The 23892-nt window shown below is 36.6% G+C and overlaps 1 protein-coding gene across 2 annotated transcripts in view; it reads left to right on the top strand.

The window, feature by feature from the left end:
* Pik3cb (phosphatidylinositol-4,5-bisphosphate 3-kinase catalytic subunit beta) overlaps positions 1 to 23892 on the top strand; it is a 119991-nt gene that overhangs the window by 16281 nt on the left and 79818 nt on the right. For both annotated transcript variants that reach the window (XM_010625585.3, XM_010625586.3), the window contains exons 3-4: positions 20881 to 21067; positions 23217 to 23442. In XM_010625585.3, the coding sequence (XP_010623887.1) occupies positions 20897 to 21067; positions 23217 to 23442 (397 nt within the window). In that variant the 5' untranslated portion in view covers positions 20881 to 20896. The remainder of the gene's footprint in view (positions 1 to 20880; positions 21068 to 23216; positions 23443 to 23892) is intronic.

The raw sequence follows: 23892 nt of genomic DNA, 5'->3' as shown, positions 1-23892 counted from the left end.
TAATATATACTATATAACATATATATAATATAAATAATATATTATATATATATATGTATGTATGTATAAATAGATTACCTCATACAAACATATATACACACATATAAAATTAGTTGTGGATTAGAATCAAGGGAGAAAAAAATACCAAATTCAAGTATTTATTAAATACCTGTATTGTGCCAGGTATTCTTAGTAGATAGAATTTGTGTTCTTGTGGAGCTAATGATAGAAATGAACAAGGAAAATGCAAGATTGCTTTTATTTTATTTATTTATTTATTTATTTGATTCCTGGGATTGAACTCAGGACCTTGTGCTTGCCAGGCATGTACCATGCTGCTGAGCTACATCCCTGGTATTTTTTTTTTTTTTAATAACAAAACATTGGTACATTTTAGGGATACCTGTAATTGATGTGAAGGGAAAGAAAATTTCCAGTATATTCTCAAGTTGGTGGTAGGACCATAGTGTCATGAGATAAGGTTGAAGATATAAGCAAGGTGAGGATGTCCCTGTGTCCATTATAAGAAATTTAGCCTCAAAGAGATCTTGTGAGGTGTCTTAAACTTTTCTCTTTGCTGAGATACAACACCTAAGACCCACAAGTTGAAGGAGGAAAAGTTTATTGTAGCTTACAGTTTATAGAAGCTTCAGTCCACACTTGGCTGGTTCCAAGGCAGGGCAGCATGGCAGAAGACTTCATGGTATGGCAGGCAGGGGGAAGTGAAGCAGTGAGCCTTCCTTTCCCTTTTATCCATGTAGGCTGTAAGCCTATTGGATGGTGCCACCCACACCTAGGGTGAGCCTTCCCATTATCCGCACCCAGAACTGTACGAAACCAGTCAGATGACTAATTTAGTTACCACACACCCTTAATCCATGTTCACACACCCTAGATCCAGTCATCTCCAAAAAGCCCAACCTATGAGTACATGAAGCTTGAGGGGTGGGGAAATGACATCTAGCTATGACAGTATGTTTTAAGCAAAAAAATACCATGATACGATATGATATAATATTTGTTTATTTTTGCAGCACTAGGGATTGAATCCAGGGGTATTGTTTCACTGACCTACATCCATACATAAAAAATTTTGACACAGAATCTGCCTAAGTTGTCCAAGCTGGACTTGAACTTGTATTCTCCTGCCACAGCCACCCTGGTGCTGAGATTACAGGCATGTGTCCTCATGTCTAATTTGATAAATGTGTTAAAGATTTCTCTTGCTGCTTTATAGAAGACAGATTACAAATGCTGAGAGGAAGAAGAAGGAGGAAGTTGAGAGGCTGTTATAATTGACTAGGCCAGAGATAATGGTGAAGAAACAATATAATTGACAGGATAGAAAAAGAATTGCTGAATAATAGTAAAGGCTTAGTTTGAAATTAGCATGCCGTAGCAGGCAGAGTGAATATATACCTAGTGTAAACCTTTTAGGTGGAATGAGAAATTTGACATTGAAGTAACAGTGATGCAAGCTTGATAAAGGGATTGGATTGGCTCAATATTTATTGAGCATCTAATATACTAAGAAGTGTGCCAGCTGCTCGGGTGATAACAGTGAACAAAAACAAGGTCTTTTTCTCATGGAGTTGATATTCTAATAAGGGTAGACAAATTAAATATGTAATATATTGTATTATGACGAATGCTGTTGAAATTATGTTAGGGAAAGGTGGACATTCATGGAAGAGATACAGGTTTACCATTTTATAAAGTGTGGCTAGGGAAGCCTTCTTTGATTAGATACCATTTGATCTCACAGCTCTAAATGAAGTAGTAGAGCACACCATGTATCTATTTTGGATAGGATATTGGGAGCATTCTAGGCTGAAGGAACTGAAATTCAGAGATTCTGAGGCTGAATTGTGCTTGAAGTATTCTGTCACCAGAAGGCCAGTCAGTGTAGCTGGAATGGAATAAGTGAGAGAGCAGGTAGTGAAACCTGACATCAAATATAGTGAAGGTGGTTAGATTCAAGCTGTGTTGTAGATCAGACTTTAGGCCTTTGACTATTTTTGAATACTACATCGATGTAGGAAAAGTAGAGAAAGGTGAGTTGGAGCCACAGAAGGCCTATAGTTCCTGATGAACAAATTTATTTGGATTTTAAATACTTCGTGTTTTAAATTACAGAAAAATATACTTAATATAAATCAGTATTGATTGATTGATTGATTGATTGATTTTGTTACTGGGGATTGAACCCAAGACTCTTGCAGCGAACTGCATCGTTAGCCCTTCAATATTTTATTAAAAAATTTTTCTTGAGACATGGTCTTGTTATGTTCAGACTGGTTTTGGACTCGTAACCAAGGCTGTGCCACCATGCCCAGCTTTATTTTTAATTTTTTAGTTTTTTTTAAATTTTTTGAGACAGGGTCTCACTAAGTAGTTCAGGCTGGCTTTGAACTCACTGTTTAGTCCAGGCTGACCTTGAAACTTGGTGATCCTACTGCCTCAGCCTCCCGAGTGCTGGGATTTCAGGTGTACACCACCACACCTGGCTTTATTTTTTATTTTGAGACAGGATCTCACTAAGTCACTTAAATTGATTAGGCTGTGCTTGAACTTCCGATCCCCCTTAGTTCAAGAGTGCTGAGACTACAGGTGTGTGCCATTACTCTGGGCTTTAACAGTCTTGAGTGTGCTGTCCAGTGATCTTAAGTATATTCACAATGATGTGGAACCATCACCACTATCCATTTCTAAACTCTTTTATCATCCCAAGGAAACACATACCTATTAAATAATATTTTGCTAGGGATATGGTTCATTTGAATGATTACTTATCATAAGCAAAGCTCTATGTTCAGTTCTGTGCACCAAAACAAAACAAAGCACTTCCCACGATTTGAGCATGGTGGTGCATGTCTGTAAATAGTTCCAGTGTTCAGGAGACCGAGGCAAGAAGATTACTGTGAAATGGAGGTCAATCTGGGCCACCTGGTGAGTTCAGGGTTACCCTGAACTACATAGTGATACTCTGTCTTAGAAATGAGGCAACTATACAAACCTATATGAAGAAACCAGGTCAGAGTCAAGGATGTAAACTAGTGGAGGCAGAATTTAAACAGGCAGCTGGAGCTAATAGTATTAGTCACTGTGTCATCGCTCCCACTCCAAGACTCTGTCTCCGGAAAAAGGGCTGAATAATATTTCATTTTTATCTACATACCGTATTTTGTTTATATGTTCATTTCTCTCTCTCTCTCTCTCTCTCTCTCTCTCTCTCTCTCTCTGTGTTTGTGTGTGGTGCTGGCGATTTATCTCAGGGCTTTTGCACTAAGCTATACCACCTCACTTTTTTTTTTTTTAAAGTTTGAAATAGGGTCTTACTAAGTTGCCCAGCCTGGGCTTGAACTTGTGAGCCTTCTGCTTCAGCCTCCCAGAAGGCTAGGATTACAGGCATACACCCCCATGTCCAGCTGTCTGTTCATCTCGCTTGTTCTGTTTCTACCTTTTGAACATTGTGAGTAGTGCTGCTTTGAACATGGGTGTACAAATACATGGGTAAAGCCCTATTTTTAATTCCTTGGGTGTATACCAAGAATTATAATTGCTGAATCATACGGCAATTCTGATTTCATTTATTTTTAATTTTTTAATTTATTTTTTGCGGTGCTCTGGATTGAACCCAGGACTTTACATGCTAGGCAAGCACTCTACCACCGAGCTACTTACCCTTTATGTTTCTTTTTTTTTGGTACCAGGGATCAAACTCAGGACCTTCCACTTATAAGGCAGGCATGGTGCCATTGAGCTAAATCCTGGCCCCTTTATGTTTCTTTTTTTTTTGGTACTGGGGATCGAACTTGGATCCTTGTGCTTTGTTTCATTTTTTTTTTGTGTGTGTGTGGTACTGGGGATTGAACTCAGGACCTTGTGCTTGTGAGGCAGGCATGGTACCACTGAGCTAAATCCCCAGCCCCTGTATTTCATTTTTGAGGAACAATTACACTGTCTCCGTAAAAGCTGTGTATCATTTTACATTGCCACCAGCAGTAACCAAGGATTGCAGTGCAGTGAACAAAGTGAAATCTTATCTCTCCTCCGCTCCCTTTTCTTGCCCTCCCCGCTTCTTCCCTTCTCTTCCGTTCTCTTCCCTCCCCTTGACAGGGTCTTGCTGTATAGTTCAGCCTCATCTTGAACTCATAGCAATCCTCCTGCCTCAGCGTCCTGGAGTGCTAGGATTATAGGTGTGTGCCACCACCATGCCTAGCTAAGTATATTTTTTTAGGAGAATGTTTATCATAGACTGTTTTCTAGAAGTTTTAGAACACCAACCTTTATCCTCTGCTACAAGGTCAGAACTAGTAAATGAAAATTGTCTTCTGGTTAAGTTTTACTGAGAGATTGTTACAGAATTTGAAGATGGGGCCTTAAAAAGAATACTTTTGGGGCTGGGGTTTAGCTCAGTGGTGCTACCACCTGCCTCACTCAGGGTCCTGAGTTTGATCCCAGGTTACCCCCCAACCAAATTTTTGCCAAGTGCGATGGCAGTGTGGCATAATCTCAGCTACTTGGAAGGCAAGGCATGTGGAAACTCATAGGTCAGAAGCCAGGCTGGGCAACTTAGGGAGATACTGTCTCAAAATAAATTAAAAAGGGTGAGAGTTGAGATATAGCTCAGTGTTAAAGCTGTTGCTTAACATGAGGCCCAAACGCCACACACACACACACACACACACACACACACACACACGCATACACACACACGCGCACATGCACTCATACACACATACACAACACACCCAAAAAAACTTTGCCTGAAAGCTCTGTTTTGAATAGTAGGCATGTATTTTGATTTCCCAGGATTGGATAAAATGATTAAATGAATTAGATTTCATTCATTTCTTTTCTTTCCTTTTTGAAAAGAATATAATTATTAGGCCAGGCGTGGTGATGCACACCTGTAATCCCAGTACTCAGGAGGTTGGGGCAGGAGGATTGCTATGAGTTTGAGCCTGGGCTACATGATGAGACCCTGTCTTGAAAAAAAGAAAAGAATATAGTTATTAACCTCTGAGTATGGAAATTTTAGAAGGAGCTGGAGAAATTTGCATCTCAGTGTTGGTCCATTCATTGTGTAACAGCTTGGAAAAGATAGTCCCCATTTAGATGGACCAATGAAAGCTATTAAGGGAGAGGGATTGTTGATAGAATTACAGTTTCTACAAAGGAGTTTTTGATGCTTTTTCCTTTTCTGAAATTAAGATAAGGGAATTTTCAAGGATGATCATTATTATTATTTTTGGGATGTTGAAGATTGCACCTAGAACCTTGCACATGGTAAGTATGAGCTGTGCCACTAAGTTACACTCCCAGCCCATAATGTTATGCCTTTCCTTAATAAACAGTGTCTTTTATTATTATTATTTGTTTGTTTTTGTATTTTTGAGACAGGGTCTCACTACGTAGTTGAGACTGTCCTGGAACTCACTATGTAGCCCAGGCTGGTCTCGAACTCACAGCGATTCTCCTGCCTCAGCCTCCTGAGTGGTGGGATTACAGGCGTGTGCCACCATGCCCTGCTAAACAGTGTCTTTTAATTTGAAAGGTTTTTTTTTTAGAAGCTTCTTATCAAATTATGTAAACTCTGTGAATAAACAGAGTGGTTTAAACTTGCCCTTCCAGTGTTTACTAGTTCCTCTTTCCACAGTTCTCTTTGCCTCAGGGTTCTTTTTTTGTTCATATCTATTGGTTGTTTACGTATTTAGAAGTAGTATTCATAAAGATGATATTGTTGAGTGCCTACAGTTTCTGGTCCTTTGATAATGTGAAGTGCCTTGAATAACTGTGGTCAGATTGTCATATAATTTGCTGTAGACAGTAGGGATATTGTGAAAGAGATTCTGGCTGTCTGCATAGCATGACCGTTCAGTAAAATTTTTTTTTTTTTTTTTTTTTTTCCCTGCATCTTAGCCTTTTGACTGCCACATGGTACAGGAAGTAGTACACAAGGGGCAGTATAAATGGCTGCCTTTTGGTTAATATAGTTTTCTAGTATAAAAATATGTTAAATAGCCACACATTATATGCTTCACGTGAAAGACAACTAGTTCTATGCATACTATGTAGAATATATTTTAAGTACAATCTTATAAAATATATAATACAAATTGAGCATCCCTAATCTGAAATAATGATTCATAAGCCAAAACTTGTTGAATGTTATTTATTTATTTATTTTTTATTTTTATTTATTTTTTTGTAGTACCGGGGATCAAACTGGGGACCTTGAGCTTGCAAGGCAGGCAGCAGAACCACTGAGCTAAATCCCCAGCCCCTGTAGTATCAATTTTAAAGCTGAAAAGTGAAGGCAAAAGAATCATTAACAGTGGCTCTGTTTAAAAAAATAATCAGCCGGGGATTTAGTTCAGTGGTTCCTCTGTCTGCCCTGTAAGTTTAAGGACCTGAGTTCGATCCCCGGTACCCCCCGCCCAAATCAAAACAAAAAGTGTAGGTTGGTCTTAATACCTATATTAAATCAGGAAAAGTATTTTAAAATATTATATATTATAAGTTGTTATTAGTGGTATGATGTAGATACTAATGTCATTTTCCATTTTATTTGCCTTAGTAAATCATTTGTGGAAGTCAGCAGTGTGGATAATATGAGTGAATAAAATGCAAACCTACTCAACAAAGCAATATTTGAGGTGGTATGTTAAGAATTAAACAGAGCCAGGCATGGTGGTGCATGCCTATTATCCTAGCACTTAGGAGGCTGAGGCAGGAGGATCATTGTGAGTTTGAGACCAGCCTGGGTTACAATAGTGAGTTCCAAGTCAGTCTCAACTACATAGTGAGACCCTGTCTCAAAAAACAAAACAAAACAAAAAAGAATTAAAGAAACAAAAGTTACTCTGTTTTTAAAAGATGCTACATTTGAGGTTTTTAGTTTAATTATAGGGCAGTGCTAATAGAGTAAAACATTATTCAGTGCTGCAGAGTAAAACATTATTCAGAGGCTGATTTTAAAGTGTAAATATAAATATTTAAGATCTTTGCATATATCTGTAATCCCAGCACTTTGGGAGGCCGAGGCAGGAGGATTGCAAGTTTGAGCCCAGTTTGTACAGTTTATTAATTTAATGAGACACTGTTTCAAAATAAAAAGTACAAAGTGGACTCTAGCTGAGTGTGAAGGCCCTGGATTCAATCCTTAGTATATCTTCAACCTTGGCTCACTGGGAACTGAACTTCTACAACCCACAAACCTTTGACACCCAAAGGATACCAGTAAAATAGCTGGATCCCAAAATACCATCATCCTACCTTCTTGTGACATTCAAGCGGTATTCATTCATTCCATAATTCTCTTTGTCAGTATTCCATCATTTCTTGTGGTTGAGACTCTGGGAGGCAAAGGTGGGAAACACTGCAGCCTGTCATTAAGCCTTCACTGTCTTCACTGTGTTTCATTTTCCTCAGCAGTGTTAGCCATATGAAACATAATGAACATGCCTCCACCTCATGTCTCTCAGCAGACCCAAGTGCTCTGGCACAGGCTGGAGGAATAAACAATGATTTAAAAAAAAATTTTTATTTTATCCCATTCCCCCAACCCCCTCCTCTCCCTGTGTACAAAAGCTTTCTTTCCATTTTATTTTCCTTCTGTTTTCACTTTTTTTCTTGTTGCTTCCTTCCTTTTCCCCTCCCTCCTCTCTCATTGGCATTTTATTTATTTATTTATTTAGGTACTAAGGATCCAACTTGGGTCCGTGTGCTTGTGAGACAGGCTGCAGAACCACTGAGCTAAATCCCTGGCCCAGCCTTTTATTTTTGAAATACCCTCAAGCTGCATGTGGTGTGGTGTCTTAAACAGAATGAGTACTTTGTAAATATTAATCAACTTGAAGTCCACTTGTTTTTCCTCTTTATCCCTGTGCAGTTTTCCTCTCCTTCCTCTTTGATCAAGGCCAAGTTCTGAGATGATGCTATCTGCCTGACTCTTGTGGCTTCCTGGGTTTGTCCTCTAGAATAGGCAGTGAAAAAAAAAAAACAAAACTTAGCAGCAAGGCCAGATACCTCTTCAATTTTCCTAGTCTGTGTTGTCTCTGTGCCCTCTCCTCATGTCAGTAGCATGCTACTCACAGAAGCAGTTCGCCATTCATAACTGGATAACTGGAGAGGAAAATTGATCTCCAAGGAAAATATTTAAAACACACAGTCCTAAGTCAGTGTGCAAAGAGTAATCCTAAAATGGCTTGGGAGGAATGCCAGGCTTTACAGGATGCTCTTTTTTCATTTTTAATGTATTATAACTCACTTTCCCAGTGACAACAGACAGAAATAACTGACAGGTTCAGAGCCTGGAGTAGTGCTTTTTTTTTTTTTTTTTTTTTTTCAGCTGTAAGCTATTTAAATTTCTTCTCATATTACTGTTTGTTATCCAGATGGCTTTCTGGCACTGGTTGAGTTCCTAGATGTAAGGGCTGTTGGTTACTTACCACCACTGTCATACATTTGTACAGTTTGCCTTGTGACTCACTCTCACAACAGTTACATGTGGGTGCCCTTTGCTATATACAGTTATTCCTGATTGTCATGATATCACTTAATAATAAGAACTAGAAATAATTGGGAGGAAGATTTGTTAAAATTTAAAAAATATAACCTTACAGTATATCGGGCCCATTGCCATGGGAATAAGAAACAGCATTCAAGATGAGATCTTTGCCTTAAATATGTATCGGGTACATTAATATGTCCAGTGAGCCAAAATTATTTGGATATTTGCTTCAGTCCTTTATTATAACCTAAAATAGTTAAAAAGCCAAAAAGAAAAAAAAAATTTGCCACGGAAGTCAGATTGGTGATGAGAGAGGGGAGGTAGCTATCTGGCAGGGACATCAAGGAGTTTCTGAGGTACTGACAGTGTTCTGTTCCTTGTCCCAGATGTCAGTTTGCTTTGCAACAGGTAGTGTTTGCTTTACAATAATTCCTTGAACTATACAGTCACATATTGAATATTTATGTATTTATGTATTATTTTAAACAAAACATTTAAAATCAGAAAGTAAAACATTCAACTTTTAAACAAAAATGTTTAAAATCAGGAGAATTCTTTCAGCTGTATCTTCAAAGCCTAGAGAAGGTCTGTATCATGTATTAGATATTAGCAGTAAGTCTGTCCTACTAATAATTTTTAAATTTTTTACTTTACCCAGTAATCAAAAAATATAAAAATTGTGCGTATTAATGGAGTTCCATAAGATGTTTGACATATGTGTAGTGTTTAAGGCAGATTAGCATATTTATCTCCTGAAAACTTGTCATTTCTTCATGGTGAGAATTTTGAAAAATCCTTTCTTCTGCCTTTATAAAATATACAGCATGTTTGGGTCAGGGATTTAGCTCAGTGGTTCCGCCACCTGCCTTGCAAGCACGACGACCCAAGTTCAATCCCCGGTGCCAAAAAAATAAAAATAAAATGTACGGTATGTTAGTTTTTATCTGTGGTCATCATACTATCCAGTAGTACCCCAGAGCTCTGTGCTGTTATTTAACTACAACTTAGTGCCCATTAGTCTATCCCCACCCCATCCTATTAATTTTATGTATTTAGGGAAATAGATAAGAGGAGAAACTAGGGGGATAAGACATGCCTTTCATGGAAATACATGTTCACTTGTAATAGTTTGTGTCTCAGGATAAGTATGAGAAAGCATTTAGAAAAGAAGGCTGATTGAAAACTAGAACTCTGCAAAGATTTATTAGCATTAATAAAAATATTTGAAAAACTAATGTAAAATGGAGTGTTTTAAAGAAACACAATATGCTTTCTCCCACCAACACAATCTAAGAAGTCAACGAGTAAAACCTCACATCTCTACCAGCCAACAGGGTGACCAGCCAACAGCTCTGGATGTAGGGACGGGAACATTATTTATTGCCTGGATGCTGTTAATGGTTATAGTTTTAAAAATTTAATGAGGACTATCATAGCTTGTATCGAAGGTTTTTGTTTGTTTGTTTGTTTTTTGGTGTTTTTTGACTAGAGAATGAACCCAGGGCTTTTGCACTGAGCTACGTTTCCAGCCGCTTTTTATTCTGAAACTGTTCTCACTAAGTTGTCCAGGCTGGGCTCAAACTTGTGATCTTCCTGTTTAGCATGCAAAGTAGCAGGGATGCCAGCTCAAGAGGAGGTCATGTCATTGTGTGTCTTGATGCAAATCTTTACAGTGAAGATTTTCATTTGGGAAAAAAAAAAGTGGAATGTTTTAGAACTTATCTGTGAATTTTAGAATCATCCACTCTTATGACATAAAATAACTTATAAATGATACTAACATTCTTTATACCTGAGAATCTACTGAATTAAATTTTCATTAGTTCAATCAATCAATCAGTTATTTGAGACATGGTCTGTCTATGTGGTTCAGACTGGGCTCAAACTCACAGCGATCTGCTTCAGCCTCCCAAGTGCTAGGATTACAGGCATGCTTCACCACGCCTGGCTCTTCATTAGCTCTTGGATGAAATAATGTCAGTAATTTCCCTGTTTTTCTTTGGAGAGCCAGTGTTGTGGATTATGTTTCTGAATTTCTCTTTATACTTTTTCTGTCGATAACTTTTTAAGAAAATTCTTGGGAAGACAGGAGTGATTTACTCTTTTCAGGTGTCTTTTGCATAAATAGATTTGTATGAGGTTTGAGCCTGTTACTCATTCAGTGATTATAAGTAAGTGAAAGAAGAAAAAAAAAAGGAGTGGATAAAAAGCCTAGATTATAGAGCTCCTTGTCTGAGCATTCTACTCACTTTAAGATTTACCTTTCCCAAATAGGTGACTTTAAAATATGAGAAACTGAAAAAATGGAAATAAAGTGTTTGTAAATGGGGAGGGGAGGAGGGGGTGAAGGGAGGGCAGGGACAAGGGGAAAAAATGAGAATCAAGACCTATTATGTAAAGGTACAGAATCCCAATGATGAATGTAACTGTATTGTATACCTAGATTATACCAATAAACTCAATTAAAAGAAAAAAAAACAAGAATGAGAAAATAGATTCATTCATAGGAAAATGGATACATATTGAAGATATACTCCTAAGTGAAATAAATAAGTCACACGTGTAAATACCAAATAGTTTCTCTGGTGTGAATAAACTGTAATAGTACATAAGATCCTAATAAGATTACTGACGTTGTGAAATGGGAAGAAAGGGGCTAAAGTTGTAGGGAAGTTGGGATGGGTAGGGGTAGGGTAATAAGGGAAAAGAAAAAACATGTGAGAAAATGAAAAGATGGAAATAAAGTGATTGTAAGTGGGGAGGGCAGGAGGGGATGAAGGGAGGGCAGGGATAAGGGGAAAAATGAGAACCAAGACCTGTCATGTAAAGGTACAAGATCCCAATGATGAATGTAACTGTACTGTATCCCTAAAATGTACCAATAAACTCAATTAAAGAAAAAAAAAGATGGAATCTGGAATGAAAACCATGTAGGGGAATCTCATTTAAGCAAACTGGTTTGGTTTCCTCAGACTGTGGCTAAAACTCAGACCTTTGGGTTTACTTTGATTATGAGAGATTTTGAAGACTAGATCCTTACACATGAAGTCCTCAGTAAAAAAAGACATCTTACTTATCAGAAATGAAAAACATTGGAGTTAGGGTTGTAACTCAGCGATAGAGTCCTTTCCCAGCACCTAGCATGCGTGAAGCCCTGGGTTCAATCTCAAACACTGCAGGAATTAATGAAGAAAATGAAAAACACTGAAATTCTACATAGGCAATAAACAAAAACTTTGATTTTTATAAGTAACAAAGTAATGTACATTAGGTCAAAAGTTAGATAATTGACTAAAATTAGACAATTCTAATACAGCCCTCTTAATGAGTACTATAGTGAAAATATAAATGCTACAACGTTTCTAGAAGGCACCTTGCAAGAAAGTTTAACAGTATGTACACATAACTGTTAGTTACTTTTCTCTGAGACTCAGTACTTGACACCTACAACACTAAGGAGGAAAGGTTTATTTTGGCTCACAGTTGGTTGAAGTTTTAGTGCATAGTCTGCTGGTTCCTAGGCAGAGCGGCGTGGCAAAGGAGAAAAAGCTCATGGCTTGGCGTTCAGGAAGCAGAGAGAGATCAAAGGTGGTGGGAGGGAGTTAAACCCTTCTAGGCTGTGCCCCCAGTAACCTACCTCCTCCTGGCTTCACCTCCCAAATCATACTTAGCTAAAAACTCATCTGTGGACTAATCCACTGATGAGTATCATACCACCATGATCCAGTAACTTCCCAAAAGCCCCACCTATGAGCATGTGGTGCTTTGGGGGGGCCATCTAGATAATAAACTATAACACCCCTAAAAAAGCATATACTAGTGATTCTAAACCCCATTGGAGCCAAAGTCCTTTTTACTATCACGTTTTGTGATTTTTGTTTTGCTTTATTGAAATGAAACTTTAAGAGGTGTAATCTAGTAATACATGTAACAAAATGTAATATACTTTTTTTTGTTTTGTTTTTGTGGTACCAGGGATCAAACTTGGGGCCTTGCACTTATGAAGCAGGTGGTGGAACCACTGAGCTAAATCCGCAGCCCAAAACATAATATTCTGACTATAATATAAAGGAAGTCTTTGGGAGGGGGTTGTTTTGTTTTGTTTTGTTTTGATGAGTCAGTCTCGCTTTGTAGTTCAGGCAAGCCTTGAACTCACTGTGTACCCAGGCTGGCCTTGAACTCATGTCGATTCTGTGTGCTGCATCAGCAATCCAGAGTGCTAAGATTACAGGGGTGTGCCACCACACCTGGCCTTTGAACTGATTTTGATCCATTCATTCTAAATAAATGATGTAACAGCAAAAACAGTAAAAATAAATATCTAACAAAAGCCTAAGAGAAATGAAATAAAAATATGTTTGCTAAAACTCACAGCATCTCATTAATTGAATGTTATCCAAAAGAAGTTAACAACACAGCCCTACTAGTGCAGAAATATTTTGTGGGATTTCTGTAGAAACTGATTAAATTGGAAAATATATGTGATTAAATCACCTGATAGGCAAATGGTAGTCATCTTTGGAGAAACATTGCTCTGATTTCTTTCACACCTAGAAATCAGAGCTGATGATTATTTGCTGTGTGAATAAGAGTGATAACTACACAGGAAAGAAATAGGTCATTAATATCACACGCCGGTAATCCCAGCACTTGGGAGGCTGAGGCAGGAGGATCGCTGTGAGTACGAGACCAGCCTGGGCTACATAGTGAGTTCCAGATCAGTCTCAACTACATAGTGAGACCCTGTCTCAAAAAACAAAACAAAATAACAAAAACCAAAAAATAGTCCTCGGGTAAACCAATATTGGTCTTCATTTATTGAGTTATTTTTGAATGTAAAATGCTATGTAAGGTGCTTTTCTTCATGTGCTGTTTTGTATACACAAACTCTTCACAAGGTGGTATTATTCTTTTTCATAAATTAGTGAACTGAAGCTTGGAGATTTTAAGTGATTTTTTCAGGGCCATGTAGTCCAAACTGTATAACAACTAGCTACATACAACATATAGATGAGACTGTGTGCTGATGAGTTTTATACCAACTCAAAAGAGATAATTATAGAATAAAAATTCAAATACATACTTAATGACTCCTGTAAAGTTAGACTTTATTCATGAATAGAAGAAATAACATTTACTTAGTGGATATTTTTATCTGAGATAAGTTCTTTGTTAGATTTAAAGTTTATTTTGTAGTGCTTGTCTTTTAAGACTCAAAGATGACAACCCCCCCGCAAAAAAATTTTAAGTCATAAATATTACTTATTTAAATTTGTTCTAAAATTTTTTTTGTGTGTGGTAGTGTACATTGAACCTCAGGCCCATGTGCTTGTAAGGCAAGCAGCCGAACTACTGAGCCAAATCCCTGGCTCTAAATTTGGATTTTAGTGTTAAAAGGAATTTATTTTGATTGGCTACAGCTGTTTATTCATTGTGGCTAAGCAATTGGGAAAAGTTTTTAAAAATAGAGAGGAATTCCTTCAGCAAGATAAGAGTTAATTTTGTCTGGTTAGGATAGTACAGAAGTCGTTTTGTTAGTTAAATGTTTGTGTTGTGGTTCCTAAAAATGCTGTGCATTCATAAATACTGAAATAAACCTGGTTTATAATTTTAGTATATGTGCTGCTTGGCTTATAATTTTAAAATTTGTTTTGTAGAGGTATTTTGAGTAATAATAATATATATTATTTATAGTTAGGTTAAAAATTAAGAATGTAAAGCCGGGTGTGGTGGTGCTTGTCTGTAACCCTAGCATTGATGTAGAATTGCTGTGAGTTTGAAGTCAGCCTGGGCTATGTAGTGAGTTCAAAGCCAGCCTAAACTATATAGTATGACCCTGTTTCAAAAAACAAAAAACTGGGGCTGGGGATTTAGCTCAGTGGTTCTGCAGCCTGCCTTGCAAGCAGAAGGTCCTGTGTTTGATCTACGGTACCAAAACAAAAACAAAATAAGAATGTAGTTCTATGGTTTATAAATACTAAGGAATGACAGATGTGGTGGCACATTCCTGCAGTCCCAGCACGAGGGAAGCTGAAGCAGGAGGATCACTGCAAGTCTGAGCCAGCCTGGGCTACATGATGAGTTGAAAACTAGCCCAAGTCACATAGTGAGAAGCTGTCTCAAAAAACCAAAACACCCCCCTCCCAGTAACAAAACAACAACAGAGACCTAATGAACACAAATATATTAACTAAGTTCTATCCTTAGTCCTTCCTTTGGACTCAAAATGTCCACAATAATGGAACTTTAACAGAGTATATAAACTGTATTTCCTTATTGGAAACATTGAAGAAGGTTTATTTGTAGTTACTTTAAACTATATTAGTCTTCCAGCCTTGGTTTCTATGCATTTGGTTGTACTTGTATTTTTGGAATATACTTTAATTGGCAGTATTGGAGATTGAACCCAGGGCCTTTGCATTGAGTTATAATCTTAGCTCTTTTAATTTTTTTGTTTTTGTTTTTGTTTTGTTTTGTTTTTGGTTGTTGGGATCAAAGCATAATTTTTTGTTTTGAGACAAACTCTTGCTAAATTCCCTTGGCAGAATTTGAATTCAGCCTCCTAGAATGCTGGGATTACAAGCTTGTGCCACCATGTCCAACATAAATTACTTGTTTTTAAAGGGAATGTGGAATATGACAGGATTGAAAACCATTCTAGAGACTATTATCCTAAAGTGTAGAAAACTGGTGTAGTAGAAATGCTTTTATTAAAATTATACACAAGGATAAACATGTGTTTGACTATAGTTTATACTCTGTCTTTCTAGAATGTTTACAAAGTCTGGCTCAATTTTTATTAAATTGTTAATATATAATATGAAGGTAGAGGATGTAATGTAGTATTCCCTTTGAAGATTTACCCTTCATTGGGAAACAATGTTTCTACTTACTTAGACTTAGCACTGCTTCATAGTTTTTTTTAATGTTTTATTAAATTCTTAGAATGTTTCTGAATCAGTTGACAAGTTTGGATATAAGGAGTTTCTTGAAATTTTAGATAGGGAATTTAATGTAGAGATTGATGTTCCTTTGTAGGTGAGGGAAGATTTTTTTTTCTGCCCTTAAGCACAGTCAATTTAAAGCTAAGGATAAAACTTTCCTTTGTGATCTATCTGAAGATGTCACAAGAGACTTTGGGTGTACCTCATTAGTAAATGCCTGCCTTGTATGCATAAAGTACTGGTTTAATTCCTAGCAGAGAGAGCCAGGGAGGGGTAGAAGGAGGAGAGGGAAGGAGAGAAAAAAGAAAGAGTGGGAGAGAGAGAGAGGGAGAGAGATTACAAGAAAAATATTTAGTCTTTGCTGTGTGTTTTGCCACTTTAAAAAATTTTAATACTTTTATTGTGAAATATAGATATAGAGACATACATAAAACATAAATGTAGATGCGTGAATTTTCCTGAAATGAGTACTTAGGTTTCTTTTCTTTATATTAAAAACAATAGCTATTTTTTTTACAATATAAAAGTTCCCTGGCTTGCCTGAATTTAAGAAAGGTCCCATATTCTGAGAATAAGCACATCTATGATCCTAACAGTTGAAAATACATTATTTTCTTTAATATCTGGGATTAATGCATAATCAGAAACCCATTTCGTTTTCCTCATCATATGCCAGGAGTTTATCGATTGGAAATATGGTGGCATTAGTTAAAGCTTGATCAATAATAAATGATAATCCAATCAGAACTATTCCATTTATGGAAAATACAGAATGAAATTTTGTAAAACTATGTATGAATAGACTTGTATGATTTCTGAGTTGCATTATTTCAGTTGCCTTGAGTTCTAGATATGTACGGCATTTATCTATGTGTTGGTAAAATACTGCTTTTTAAAAATATTACAGATTACCAAGCGTGATGGTACAGGCCTGTAATCCCAGCACTCAGGAGGCTGAGACAGGAGGACCACTGAGTAGTTTGAGGCCAGCCCGGGATACATAGTGAGCTTGAGACCAACCTGAACTATGCACAGTGAGACCTTGTCTCCAAAAACCCGAAAGAAACAAACAAACCACTACAGATTAACCTTAACAGTAAAGTACATCCCTAGCCTTTCTTTTTTATTTTGAGACTGGGTCTCACTAAGTCACTTAGTGGCCCTTATTGGGTTGAACTTCTGATCCTCCTCCTTTGACCTTCCATAGTTCCAGGATTATAAGCATGTACCACCATGCCTGGCCAGAAGAATTTGTCTCTGTCTCTGTTTCTACCCCACTTTTTCTGTACTTAGAACCAAACCTTAGGGGGCTTCATTTATTCATGGCTCAGCAGCACTCTACCTCTGAGCTAAACCCCCAACCAAATACTGCTTTGATTTTACATACTTATATCAATTTTTTTCATCTCACAATCCTTAAGTCTACCTTAGTGCTTTTTCCTAATAGTCCAGAAATTAATGCTGTAAAGTGGGAGTGGTAGTACAGTAGTGTACACTAAGTCTCTGAAAAGGGGCTTCTGTGGACTTTACGCTTTAGGATGCCTTTTTCTATTTTTTCAGACATGGTCTTGCTGTGTAGTACAGGTTGGTTTTGAATTCACAGACTGGCCTTGAACTCATAGTCCTCCTGCCTCAGGCTCAGGAGGGCTGGCATTGTAGACTATCCTTGCTTCCAGAGATTTTTTTTTTTTTTTTTAAGATTCATACTCCTATGTTACTATTCTTATTCATTGAGCAATTTTATTTTAGACTCACGTTTTGTTGAAACCAGGCATACTTGTATACTTGGTGCATATTTGTAATCCCAGAACTCTGGGAAGTTGAGGCAGTTACATCACAAGTTTGAGCTCACCCTGTGCGAATTAGTGACTTAGTGCTCCTGTGTCTCAAAATAAAAACAAATTGTTGGATATGTAGCTCAGTGTGAAGGCTGTTTACATTCCTAGTCTTCTTCAAGAAAAAAAAATTGTGTTGAAGAAACCAGTGACTTGAATTCTCTGACAGATGGATGATGTTTCATAATCCGTCTTAATTTTTTTTTTTTTTTTTTTTTTTCCCTTTTTTTTTTTTTTTTTTTTTTTTTTTTGCCAATTTGCTTTTCCTCTTAGCTTTTGTTGATTAAGACTCTTGATTAAGACACAGTATACAGTACAGTACAGTACTTGCTGTGACTTGTTCAGGAGCTGGCTTGAGTCTTGCCTTTGCATGGTGGTACTTGAATGTAAGCAAAGTATGGTCTTTAATTTGATGAATCATGTTTTCATCCAGCAGATATTTACTGAATGTTTGTTACAAATCAGAAGCTCCTTCATTGAAAATAGCTTACAAAGGATACTCTGAAGTGATTTACCTAAAGTAATTTCAGGACTAATGACTCAAATCACATTTGTGGTGACTTTGTTCATTTCTCTGAATGTTTATCAATTTAAGAGTTTTTAAGCATATAAGGACCTCTCTTTCTATACTGATGAGAGACAGAAGTTTAAAAAGCATGGTGTCTATCCCCAGGACAACCCTCCCTCAATATCATGGTCTGAGTCTGTGGGGAGCTTATAATTGTTTTTTGTGTTTTCTTTTTCTTCCTCAGTTGATGTGTGTATTTTGCTGTAATCCATCTCTTCATTTCCTGCCTTATGCCCTTTCCACCTCCTTATTCCTTTCCACTTGTTTGCTAATAATCTGTTTTACTTTCTTGTCATCTCTTAGATTCCACATGTTAAGGAGATGGTAAGGGTAATACTTATATTTCTGAGTTTGTTTTATTTTGTTGACATGATGGTTTCCAGATGCATTTGTTTTCCCGCAGTTGACAGAATTTTGTTCTTTCTTGTAGCTAGGCATTATGCCATTATATACACATTTTCTTTGTCCTCCCATTTGTTTGTGGTAATCTTGGCTGGTTCCATGGCTATTGTGCATTATGTCCCAGTAAACATGGGTATGCAGGTATACCTGTAGTATGCTGACTTCTAATTCCTTCAGGTGTGTACCAAGGAGTGCCATAACTGGGTTATATGGTAGCTCTGTTTTCTTTTGTTGTTGTTGTTTTTAAGACAGGAGTCTCACTGTGTAGTAAAAGCTGGACTTGAACTTGTGGCAATTCTCCTGCCTCTGCCTCCCTCTGCTGGAATTACGTGCTTAGTACTCTATATTTAGTTTTCTAAGAACCTCAATGCTTATTTCCATAGTGGTTGTATTAATTTACATTCTCACTTGCACTGTACAAATCCTCACTCCCACATCCATGCCAACATTTATTGTTTCTTGTATTCTTTAACCATTCTGACTGGAAATAGGATGGAATTTCAGTGTAGTTTTGATTTGCATTTCGCTAATGGCTAAAGATGTTGAACAATTTTTCGTGTGTATTGTCCTTGTACTTTTCCTGAGACGTTTCTGTTCAACTCATTTGCCCATTTTTGATTGGGCTGTTTGATTTTGGTGGTGTTAAGTTTTTGAGTCCTTTTTATATTCTAGATATTAATAATTTGTGAGAGGAATAGCTGGTAAAGATTTCTTCCATTCTTTAGGCTGTCTCTTCACTATTTCTTGCTGTGCAAAACTTTTTAATCTTTTTTTTTTTACTTTTTGGTACCAGGGATTGAACTCGGACCCTTGAACTTGTGAGGCAGGCACGGGAACCCTTGAGCTAAATCCCCAGTCTCCCAAAACTTTTTAAATTTTATGCAGTTGAATTTGTTGATTCTTCTTCTTCTTATTTCCTGTAGTATTGGAGCCCTGTGTTATTGGAAGTCTTTGCCTGTGCCTATGGCTTCAAGTGTTTCCCCTGTTTTCTTTGGGTAGTTTTTTTTTTTTTTTTTTTTTTTTTTTTTTTTTTTTTTTAGTATTTTAAGATTTACTTTTGTAAAAGCGTGTTGACAAATATTAAATGTTCTATCTGATTTTGAATATTAAAACAAATATAAAATACAAAAGTCCAACATTAATACTGATCTTCCATGCCTACTTTGGGTTTATACACTGAGTAATTTATATTTTATAGAAAGAAACTTTCATAAATGATACATGAATAGAGTACACAAAAATATGTTTTAACATAGTTTAATTTTGTTTATAATTATGACAGAAACACCTTTAAAGATAGTAAAAGACAAACCAAAAAACCCTATGCAAATAAATATAAAAGGTGTTTTAGGTCAAGTTATTTCTTAGTACAAATGATATACCATGTCAATCAAGTTATCAAATTCACAAAAACATTTAAAAAATTGCACTTTATAATCGTTAAACAATGCATTTATTGTAAAACAAATAATCCTGTCATATTCCACATTTTGCATTATTGTAATCAGAGACCACCTGAGGAGTGGCACAAGCTGGTCGGAATTATTGAATTCAAATCATAGCTGCCTGGCAGCAGTATTGAGACATACACATTATAGCCCCATTGTGAATGTGTGAAAAAGAACTTACACTGTGTGCACATATGTGTTTCATTTGTTGGGTTGGGGTTTAATATGATGAGTATTTTTCGTATGAACACAGATTTAGCAGTAGGAAAGCAAATGCACTTAATGCAGGAGGTCTTGAGTTCTAGAGTGATGGTAAAAGCAAGGAGGAAGAGACCACCATCATATCATGAAAAGTTTTGTTACCAGGATTGAGGGATGGCTCTTTTTAATGCTTAAGTATTGAGTTTTCTTGATTAGCATTTTCATTGGTGTTTGCAGAGAAAAACTCAGCCCATGGATGTAGTACTTCCTGAAATATAGTCAGGAGAAAATCAGCTGGTGATTGGTTGCTAATTGAATTTCTTAAGACCTGTAATCCTTACACTATAGTTGTTTTTTGGTTTTATTTTATTTTTTAAAGATAAGGTCTGTTATATATGCAGTTCAGGCTAGTATTGAATACTATGTAGCCCAAGCTGGTCTTTGAAACTTACATTAATTCTTCTGTTTCAGCCTCCTGAGTGCTGGGATTACAGGTATTCACCTCCATGCCTGGCTACTCTTGCTTTTAAAACACTTCATTATTTTATTGGCTTTCTATTATTGGCTATATTAAAATCCAAAGACTAGTTACAGATTGTTGGGTTTATCTCACATATATCTAAATCTATACTGTTCTGAGCCGGTGGCCATGTTCTACAGGTAGCTTCATACTCCTGGGCTCAGGCGATCCTCTTGCCTCAACCTCGCAAACAGCTGGTAGTACAGGCATTTGTCACAGTACCTGACTTATTCTTGTCCTTTTCTTTTTCTTTTACAATTTTGCTATGTAGCTCAGGCTTATTTTGAACTCACTGTGTAACCCAGGCTGGCCTCAGACTTGTGGTTATCCTCTTGCTTTAGACTCCTGCGTGCTGGTATTACACCATATCCAGCAGATTTACCATACTTTAATATATAGTTTAGCTAATGACTATTTTACTATGTTTGACTTATTTGTTTCCAGGGCCGCATGGTTATGAATGTGCTTCAGCTTCATAATGCCTCCTGCTATGGCAGACATCCTTGACATTTGGGCAGTAGATTCACAAATAGCTTCTGATGGCTCCATACTTGTGGATTTCCTTTTGCCCACTGGTATTTATATCCAGTTAGAGGTACCTCGGGAAGCTACCATTTCTTCTATTAAGCAGGTATGTCAAAGAACAAATTTCTGAAGACTTAGCTTATTTTCTGTCACTTGGGGGAAATGTCATTTTGTTTTAGAAATGTTTATAATGAAAATCTTGTGGTAAATTTGATATATACCCTTTTTATGGACATATCAAATACACCAATCCTCACTTTCATTTTTATAGCCTCTGTCTATACCTGACACAGAACTGTTGATAACTTTTTTTAAAAAACTGTGAAACATGCATTCTAATTCCATTCATTTTTAGGGCTAAATAATATTCCAATATACATATATACTGCATTTTATTTGTCCATGAATGTGTTGATAAACCTTTGAGTTGTTTCCAACTTTCAGGCATTGTGAATAATACCAGTGGGAATATGGGTGTACACCCTGTTTGAATCCTTGCTTTCAGATCTTTTGGGTAGAAGTGGGATTTGTTGAATTATATGGCAATTTTGTGTTTGGGCATTTGTTTGTTTGTTTTTTGGTGTTATATGTCAAATCCAGAGCCTGACACAAGCTGGGCAAGTGCTCTACTACTGAGCTACCTCCTAGACCATCAGTTTGGTGTTGAATTTGTACTCTTTTGAGTGCTGCATTATAGGTGTACAGGTATACTGTACCTGGCTAATTTTTAACTTTTTTTTTTGGTACTGGGTATCGAACTCAAGACCTTGCACTTGTGAGGCAGGCCGTAGCACCACTGAGCTGAATCCCTGGCCTGGCTAATTTTTAACTTTGATGAAGTCTTGTTTACTTTTTCTGTGTTGCCTGTACTTTCTCTTGTTTTTATCTGTTTGTTTGTTTTGTGGTGTTTTGTGGCTTCACTCATGCCCCTCATGCCCCTGAACTACATCTTCAACTCCTCCTGTTTTGTTCTGTGCCAGAGAATCTAGGGGTTGACCGCAAGTTTTACTCCAGGTGTCTTATCTGTATCTCTGAGGGTTTTTTTGTTTGTTTGTTTGTTTTGTTTTGTTTTTACTGGCTGTTGTCAAATTATGTAACCCTTCTTTGTGTTGTTACTGTATTTATATGGCAAACCTCTTTTACATTATATGAGTCTGGAGACATGGGAAAAGATGGTGAGAAATTGACAGGGCAATGTTTAGTAAAAATATACCTCTGATGAGTAGAAAAAAATAGGGCATCGTAAGACATTAAAAATGATGTAGGGCAAAATTAATTTAAGATTTACACAAAGATGCATTAAATTTTTACTTTTTATTACGTTATTTATAATGTTTATAGGAATTTAAAATATAAAAATATTAACTTTTTCCTCTCTTGTCATACTATGATTTGACTCCAGGGCCTTGAATATACCAGACAAGTACTGTACCATGGAGCTAGGTACATCCTTGGCCCTCTTATTCATTTTTTTTTTTCTTTTATTGAGTTTATTGGTACATTTTAGGTATACAATTACATTCATTATTGGGAACTTGTACCTTTACATGACAGGTCTTGGTTCTCATTTTTCCCCCTGTCCCTGCCCTCCCTTCCCTTATTCATTCTTAATCTTCATAGATAATTTGCTTTTAATAATCTTGTTTATGGCTGGGCATGGTGGCGCACACCTGTAATCCCAGCACTCAGGAGGCTGAGGCAGGAGGATCGCTATGAGATTGAGACCAGCCTGGACTACATAGTGAGTTCCAGGTCAGTCTCAACTACATAGTGAGACTCTGTCTCAAATAAACAAACAAAAATCTTGTTTATGATACACATTGTATATTCTATGTGGTTATATTACTTTACAAACAAAGTATAATACCATATGTATGCTTATACTTTGCCATTTCTTTCTTTCTTTATATGTATTTTTTTGTGGTACTGGTGATTGAACTCAGGACCTTGTGCTTTCGAGGCAGGTGGTGGGACCACTGAGCTAAATCCCCAGCCCTATACTTTGCCATTAAAAAAAAAAAAACACTTTAATGTATTCGTGATGCTTTCCATGTGAGAATGTATTTCTATTTTATTTTCGTAATTTTATAATATTCTGTAATTGACTAGGCCAATCTGTCACTGCTAAATATTTGGTTTGTGCACAGGTTTTTTTATTTTTACAAACACTGCTGCAGTGAGAATCTTTGCACATATATGTTTGTACAGTTATGCCAGTGTTTCCATTCCAGATAATGTGTCATTTGTTTCTACAGATGTTATGGAAGCAAGTTCACAATTACCCAATGTTTAACCTGCTTATGGATATTGACTCCTATATGTTTGCATGTGTGAATCAAACTGCTGTATATGAGGAACTTGAAGATGAAACACGAAGACTCTGTGATGTCAGACCTTTTCTTCCAGTTCTCAAGTTAGTGACAAGAAGTTGTGATCCCGGGGAAAAATTGGATTCAAAAATTGGAGTCCTTATAGGAAAAGGTAATTTAAAATTGCTTGTGTGAATTATTAGAGTATCTGTTGTTATGTGTGCAAACATATAGTAAATGTATTCTGACATTACTTTTCATAGCATAATCCCTGTACCTACTATCAGTTTGAGATCAGATAAGTGCAGAATTGAAAGCAAATGTTTAGATACTCACATTACAAGAGGAGTTTCTGTGGTAGGAGGTTCACTGAGTTTAAGGCCAGCCTGGGCTACATAATGAATTAAAGGCCAGCTTTAACTACACAAGACCCTGTCTTAAACAAACAAACAAACAAACAAACATATATATTTATATATGTTCTATTATATATAATATATTATATGTGAATATATAATTTATATATATTTTGTTAGATAGCTTGAGAAACTCTTTTAAGTGATACAGCCTTAATTTTTTATGAACTATACCTACAATATTAACATTTTGTATACAACTCTCT

Source organism: Fukomys damarensis, unplaced genomic scaffold (assembly GCF_012274545.1).
Source record: "Fukomys damarensis isolate Sample0158 unplaced genomic scaffold, DMR_v1.0_HiC HiC_scaffold_37, whole genome shotgun sequence".
NCBI classification, from domain to species: domain Eukaryota; kingdom Metazoa; phylum Chordata; class Mammalia; order Rodentia; family Bathyergidae; genus Fukomys; species Fukomys damarensis.
Note: the sequence above shows the minus strand (reverse complement) of the source record. Positions and strands in the feature narration are given on the sequence as shown.